Here is a 7,979-nt window from a genome sequence, read left to right as displayed (position 1 = left end):
AAGGGCCTGAGTCAATCCCCTTTTCTGAAAAAAAAGAGAAAGAAAGAAAGAAAGAAAGAAAGAAAGAAAGAAAGAAAGAAAGAAAGAAAGAAAGAAAGAAAGAAAGAAAGGGAGAAGGGCAGGCCAAATAGCTCAGCGAATTAAAGCGCCTGCAAGCAAGGACAGGGCTGGGGCATGCTGAGACAGCAATTGAGACTGGGCATGATGGCACATGCCTGTAATCCCAGCTCTTGGGAGGCTGTAAATAGATGAATCACTACAAGTCTGATCTAGTAGCAAGACCCTAAACACTCTGTAGACCCTTCCCTAAAATAAAAAAAGAAAAACATGAGCGATGTCACATATACTTTTATGCAATCACAATAGTATTAAACAAAGGTAAGCAAACCCTAAAATTTTTACTTTGGACAGGGTCTCACTAAGGTGCCCAGGCTAGTCATGAACTTGTGATCCTCTGGCTACAGTCTCGGAATCAGCATTATCATCATGTCTAGCCAAGGCTGGCCTTCTTATACAAACAAAAATAGTAAAGAGGGAGAATGCAGAAAACTTTATGACATAGTGCTAATCTGAGTTTCAAGAGATAAACTATAGGTAACCCAGATTGGCCTCAAACTGCTGGCCATCCTCCTGCCTCAGCCTCACAACTGTTAGAATTATAAATGTGCATCCTAATGGCGTGTCAGATTATAAACCCAAGTATGACAGGAGATGAAGCTAGGCCTTTTCGTAGTTGTTGACAAATACGCACAGCTTTCATAACCAACATGAAGTGAGTCAGAGGAGAGGAACTTTAAAAATCAAGATGAAATGCTGGATTTGTGCAGAAGAGGAAGCTGATAGTCTTTTAGGCCAAACAGTAGTCCTGGGCAGCTCTGGGAGAGTGAGGCATGGAATCACCTCACCAGGAAAATTCTTGTAGAGTAAATACTTGGCAGGCTTGGTCATCCACTTGAAAGGCAGAGAGAAAAGTAAACTTTCACAAGTGCGTACCCAGTGCAGGTGTTTGTCTAAGCTAATCATAAATATACTTCGGGGTCTAATGCAGGGCTGCCTTTCCCAGCCCCACAGTGGAGCTGTGACTGTACAGGCCAACATCACATCTTGTTTATTCTGTGTGCAGAGTCCCACTCGCTAATTACTAGGACAAATGAACATACAAAAACACAACTAGGATGGAATACTCACTCTCTAACATCTGACTGGGAGCAGCATGCCTCCCGTGGTTATAGCTATTTGATTCAGAGACAAGGTCAGAGTTTCTCCATATTTCTCTGTTCAATGAATACTTTTGGGTGGCAGCAGTACAGAGATCTACAGGGGAGCAACCCCTTTTAGAAAAAAATATTGAGAGGTCTGGGGAGATAGCTTGCCAGTCTAAGCATCTGCCTGGCAAGCACAATGACCCGGATTTAATCCCTCCATACCACATGCTGTGCCCACTCTGCCCTGGGCCCACCAAGCAGGCCAGCAAAACCAGGCATGGTCGTGCACACCTATAATTCCAGCACTGGAGGAGGCTGAGACAGATGGATTACTACGCATCTGAGCTGTGTAGTGAGACACTGTACCAAATAAATAAATAAATAAAATTTTAAAGTGAAAAATATTTAGAAAATCTAAAAAAAGTTTTCAGATGTTAATGGCTTAGTATTCAATTCTGTATCACTATTATAGAAAACTCAACTTTCTGGGTTGCTGAAGCAATGTTCTCACCTGTTCTAGATCTGACCTAACATGACACCCCGTGCAATTTCTGTGATTCACGACAGGTGTATCCTAGTCATCTCCCTGTGCATGCGTCATAGATTTTTACCTGTAATCTATCTCTATGACAGCTTGTACCTGCAGAGATAAAAAAAAAGGAACATTTGAAGCTAGCAATCTAGCTTAGTGGTACAGTGTTTGCCTAGCATTCCTGTGATCCTGAGTTCAATCCCTTGTATGCAGGTGAGAGCAGACTTTACCCACTGATCACAATTTGGCATGATGTACCTGAAAGCAAGCTACTTTATTAGAAAATCATCATGGAAGTGTTAAAGAAAGAGTTCCTATAGTGAGTGGCATACAAAGCTAGATTATTTATTCCCCAAATACATTCCAATTCTCGGATTTTGAGCTACTCCTTAAAGTCTAATTCCTTCTTCTATAACTTATTTAGTAATTATTATTTTTTATCAAATACTTATGTGGCACTTTGCTAAGAACATGAAGGTTCTGAGGTTATGAAGAACTAAGACCTGGAAGTGGCCAAAAGCAAATGTCACCATTTATTCTGGGTCTTTGGTCCTTCATGGCTGCCACACAAAGAGAACCCAGTGTGGCCCAGCTGCAAAAGGAAGTTTCCCTACTTTCTACCTTTTTCTAACCATACCCAATTTCAACTTGTGGTCCTTGTCTCCTCCTTGCTATGACCCTGTGCCTCATTCTCACCCACTGTGGAGCTTGTGGATACCAGACAAATGCTTTCCCCCAGAGCTATAATCCCAGGCTCCTAACATCTATTTTAAGTACAGGCAGAAAGGAGAAAATAATCAGAAAAGGTGTATGCTTACAAGCCTCTGGAAACGTGCTCGATTCATGTTTTAATTATGGCTGCTTAGGTTTTCCTCTCTCTCAAAGCCTGAAGGTGCTTCCTGTGGGTGTCTTTGGGTCTCTTGAAGTCTCAGGTGTGGGATCAAACATGGATTTACAGAACCTCGGTGATCAGGCAGGAATGGCTCTGGTGAGCTCATCCGTCTGCCCCCAGCTGTCTAAGAAAGTCTGAGGATATTTGAGATGTGGCACATAAAAGCTGTCAGGATGTGAGAAGCACAAGCCCTGCCCTGTTACACAGCAGGGAGGCTTGGTGAAGACAGACCAGAATGATTGTTAGTGGTAGAGTCAAGAAGACTCACCAGGACTATTCTTAATATATACATAGGATGGGAGACACTCAGGGTGTCATGCTGTTGAAGGGCTCAGAACGCTTTTATGATATGCAATGTGTTTACAAGTAAAACTATATCATATGTGTTAAAAGATCACTTGATGGTAAAATAATCTGTGAGATATTTCCTCTTCAGTGTGCGTACTCCTGAGCTTGCCTACTCATCAGTATTCTCAGGTAGAATGCAGAGCAGTGAAAGGGGAAGCAAAGATCTCAGGCCAGCCCTCCTCTTTTCAGGTGCATTTTCTTTCTCTAGTCCTTTTCAGTTGTCTTCTCCCCATGCTATGGACTGAATTGTTTGAGGCTCTGACCCCTGGAGTTATGGCCTTCAGAGAAGTAGGCTTATGCAAGGGACTGTAATTAGTAATTAGGCCGAGATGAGGTCACGGGGGGGAGGGGCCTCATAATGAAATTAGAGCCCCAAATGAAGAGCCATCAGAGAGCTTTCAGTCCTTTTTCCCTCACCTTGTGAGGACACAGAGAGAAGGTGAGTACATTTGTAAATCTTCACTAGAACTTAACCATACTGACGGTCTGATGTGGGGTTTCCTGCTTCCAAAACCATTAGCAATAGAAATCTATAGCCTAGGCCAGGGGGTCTTCCAGCCCCAGAGCCGTGGATCAGAGCCAGTTCTAGGCCTGTTAGGAATCAGGCTGGACAGAAAGGGGTGAGCAGCTGGGAAGCGAGCAAAGCTTCCTCTGTACTTGTAGCCCTTCCTTAGCACTTCCATCACCACCTGCGCTCTCCCTCCAGTCAGATCAGCAGTGGCATTTGAGTCTCACAGCAGTGCAAATCCTTCTGGAAATGGGACATGCAAGGGATCTAGGATTATCTTCCAGGAAACAGGTCCCTGGTGCCGAAAATCTCAAGACCACTGGCTTAAGCAACACAGTGGGGTTTTTTAGTATTCCAAGCAGACTAATTCACCCACTTATTTTCTCCTTCTGCCTCTTTTGAGTCAGAAAATGTAGGTGTGGTGTCTCTGGAAGTGCCCATGTAAGGCCTTTCTGCTGCATTTTTTTTACCTTATTCATTAGAAAAAGGTAAATAAGAGCCTTATTGAGAGAGAGAGAGAGAGAGAGAGAGAGAGAGAGAGAGAGAGAGAAATTGGTCAGAGACAATGGCTCAAAACTTTTTTTTCATTATGCATGTCTTTTGAAGGAAAATTCTTGTGAAAGAAGAGAGGCTGAGAGAGAAAGTTTGAGGAGAGACCTACAAAAGAAGCTGTCAGGCAGGCACATTCAAGAGGAGCTCCTGAGGCCCCGCTGCATCTCCGAGGCCCAGCCGTCCCCTCCTGTCTACTGTTCTCCCCCCTAGCCTCTTCCTACTCCCATATGTGGCACTTTTCATTTTATTTCCACTTGTGTTGAAACTTAGTCCAAAAGGGCCGGCCAAATAGCTCAGCAGATTAAAGCACCTGCAAGCAGGTGCAGGGGCCAGGGGTTCGATCCCCAGGCCTGCCGTGCCAGCTCCACCCACCAGGGGGTGCGCTGAGATGGCAATTGAGACTGGGCATGGCGGTGCACTCCTATAATCCCAGCTCTTGGGAAGCTGTACACAGGTGGATCACTAGGAGTCCGATCTAGTAGTGAGACCCTGAACACCCTGTAGACCCTTCCCCCCCCCAAAAAAAAAAAAAAAAAAAACCTTAGTGTAGCCCATATGAACCCATTCTCTCAAAGACAGATGCCCATGCTCTCATTTTCTGTAAACTTTGAGGATACATGGTTACCATACTAGACAGTAGAGCTCTTTCTAGAGAAAGAGAAAGGTGAGCAGGCCCTGGCTATCTGCAGAGGAGCTGCTTGCCCTTGCACTCCTCCTCCTGGGCTGGAAAGCACATGCTGATTGCAGGATGCTTCTTTGAAGTTTGAATTTTTTTCATGGCTCTTTTATCTTATCCTCTCAAACTGTTATCTGGGTTCTGAGGTAGTGTACTCTTTCCAGGGTTTTTTCTGGGCTTGTTGTCCTGAACAAGCATTAGACAGGAAATTAAGTAGCAACATTTTATGTTTGTTAGAGGTTTTAAAAGTAGGAAAGAGTATGCTCTGTGAGGTGAATCGAGCCCATCCAAGGAAGGAGAAAAATGGGTACTCTGCAGAGTGGTCTGGCTAGATGGTTCACAAGGGACTGCCACCTTTTATGTCTCCCATTCAGATGTCAGATCCAGGTCACCCTGTCAAAACTCTATTTGAGGGGCTGGGGAGATGGCTCAGCGGAATAAGCACTTCCCTGGCAAGTGCAAGGGCCTGAGTTCAATGCCCGGTTCCACAAAACAAAATCCTATTTGATCTTGTGCCAGAAGAGTTAACAATGCTCTCTTCCTGGGGCCGAGTGTAGGGCTCAGAAGCAGTCCTGCACCTACGTCCCGGACCTCTGTGATTGACAGGCCATGCCCACTCTCCCAGCCACTTTGCTGCGCCCCAACTCCCACCTCAAAAACCACCATGTTCTTAAATATTGACACTAGAATTTCAAATAATCAGAGAAAAAGATTCCATATAGATGCTTAAAACTTAGTAATTGTTAATAAGAATGTCTAACAGCAGAGAATGGTCAAATTGCTCCTTCTAATACTGTTTGTTTGTTTGACATGGGGTCTTGCTATGTGGTTTTGGATGGCTATGAATTCACTGTGTAGTCCAGGCTATCCTCAAATGGTGATCTTCCAAGCGCTGGGATTACATATGTGTACCAGTCTTCCTGACTATCCTCTTAATACATTTATGAAACCAAAAAGACCCTGTAGATTGGGCAGTGTGATGACCTGTGATCCCTTGAGAAGTGGTGGAGCCTGTCAGCCTTACTTGCTGAGAAATAGGTGATGCCTGCCTGGCCTGCAGCCATAACTCAGCAAAGCTGCCTAATCTTTAGATGTGTGGTACACAACAGTAGCAGGTTTTGTATCCTGGCTTAATAGTTTTTTTCCTTAGGTGCAGCTATAAGAATTGTTTTCACTGGAGACTGAGTAAATATCGAACTTTCAGTTATAGCAATCACATGTCTAAACCATGTGCTAGGTTCATTGATATGCTATTGGTTCCATTATTCTTAAAATGTCACCCAAGCCCTTGACTTCCTCTTCTTTTTATACCTAAGTATTTCTTTTGTATAGTTTGGTGAAATTTTCAAGAAAAGAATGAGAAAGAAGGGCACTGCTGCTAAGGTCCAGTAATATAAGGTTTACTTCACGGAGCTACATTTTTGGGTAAGCTTCTGAGATATGTTTTCAAGCAGTCCCTGCTACAGTCACTAATGTCTTTGTTAGTTTTTCTCTCTCCCTTTCTCCCTTCTTACTCTGATCTTTATCATTGTCTAAGGGATTAGGTGGCAAAAATTGACAAAGAATAAGCTTTATTTTCAGGAGAAATTTGCGATTGTATTTTAAAAGGCTGAAATGTCTTCAGACCCAAAAAAACCTAGATCTCTACGGGAGACACTGTTGAAATACAGAAGTTTCCTGGATGACGTCAAGTTGTGCCCCTTCCTACTCTGAAGCTGACTTGGGTTGAGAAACTTGTCTTTTCTATCATTTTCCCCAGAAGAGGCAATGATAAATTTTTTTCTCAATTAAATAAAAATTTCATTCAAAGCATATTTTTTTTTTGTACTTGATGGGGAAGGTTTTACTCTTGTGAAAGGTTCTGAGGGAAAAAGATAACACAAAGCTCAGATGACTGTTGTAGGCTAATTTTCAAGGTTAAATCATTCCCATAGCTAACTGACAGTTAAATAAGCACAAAATATTTAAAAAAAGGAAAAAGATTTGGCGAAGGCTGATTCTCCTCACTCTCTAGAGGCTTCCAAGTTCTTTCAAGAACACCGAAATCTTTCCCTTCATTGGGTCTTTTCCTTCTCAGTATATTAACCAGACGATGTAACACTCTGCTTTCCTTTTAGAACGTGAGAAATGAACCTTTTTCATCTTCCCTTTCTTTAAGTTCTGGGAACTCTAATTAAAACTGCTCAGATTTTCCTTTTCTTGTTTGCTTTAGCATCTGGGTTTTTGGAAGAGTGCTATGAAGGTCTCCTACCAGTGGAAGAAGAAAACAGGAAAATCAGCTTGATTATGGAGCTGTCAACACAGCTTTCCCTGCAGAGTGAGAAGATCATTCAGCTAGAAGCAGCTCTGGAAGAAAAGGAGAGGAAGATTCAGCAGCTAGAAGCTGAGCGGGGTTGCCTTCTTTCCCAAGAGGTTGAGGATACTCCACAGTGCTTAAAAGGAGCCCCATTGTTCTCTACCAGAATTATTCCTGTGGTCTCACATGAGAATTTGTGAAGATTACAGTAAGAAAACAATAAAAGTGTAGTGAGTCATTAAAGTTGTGTCTAGAACACAAGTTGTCTTTCAAGGAGCTCCAGATCAATTGGTTAACACACGGTGCTCACACACAAGTAGTTTCTCAAGTTCAAGTCCATGGGTTTGACTGTTTTCTGTGATGTTCACATTGGAAGGAAACAAAAGAAAGGGAAGTATTCAGCAGCCAACACTGAATGTTCCTCTCTTAGACAGAAGTAGTCATATAACCACACAATTGCAGAATATTGTATTTAAACATTGCTGCCTGGGAGCAGACAGGTAGAGAAAGGAACATGAAACTAGACAGTGGCAGAATACAGCGTTATCATCTTAGCAAAGATATGTCACACTGAGGGAGGGGTGGCACCAGTCTTGTGTTGGTGTGCAGCATGCTGTGAACAGAAAGCTGTCCCTGAGGGCCAGCTTCAACCTCAGAAATGTTCATACAGCATGGAAGAGTTGAATCTTTGCCAATGAAGTGAACGGCCCTAAGTTCTCTCCTTTGATGTCCCCTGGAATTTATTTCTTTATGGCATACATTTTATAACATTAGTAAGGGTAGAAATGAGGTAAAATTAAAGCAATTTAACAAAAGGAAAAGACTGTATGAATCAGTTTTTCCTTTGGGAAAACTGTCCTGGGACAACATCTATCTGGGAAAGCACACAGCACTGATTTTTTCCCTCAGGACTAAGACTACGACCAAAGCAAAATACACTATTCTATTATGGTCATACCCCGGAGCTGTG

General features: G+C 42.9%; 1 protein-coding gene across 1 annotated transcript in view; it reads left to right on the top strand.

The window, feature by feature from the left end:
• The window catches only part of Ccdc192 (coiled-coil domain containing 192), a 255,390-nt gene extending 248,181 nt beyond the window's left edge, over nucleotides 1–7,209 (top strand). Inside the window, exon 6 of the mRNA XM_023715301.1 lies at nucleotides 6,926–7,209. Coding sequence (XP_023571069.1) covers nucleotides 6,926–7,209 — 284 coding nt within the window. The remainder of the gene's footprint in view (nucleotides 1–6,925) is intronic.
• Nucleotides 7,210–7,979: the final 770 nt, after the last annotated feature.

This window comes from Octodon degus, unplaced genomic scaffold (genome assembly GCF_000260255.1).
Source record: "Octodon degus isolate 3935 unplaced genomic scaffold, OctDeg1.0 scaffold00040, whole genome shotgun sequence".
In the NCBI taxonomy this organism is placed as follows: domain Eukaryota; kingdom Metazoa; phylum Chordata; class Mammalia; order Rodentia; family Octodontidae; genus Octodon; species Octodon degus.
Note: the sequence above shows the minus strand (reverse complement) of the source record. Positions and strands in the feature narration are given on the sequence as shown.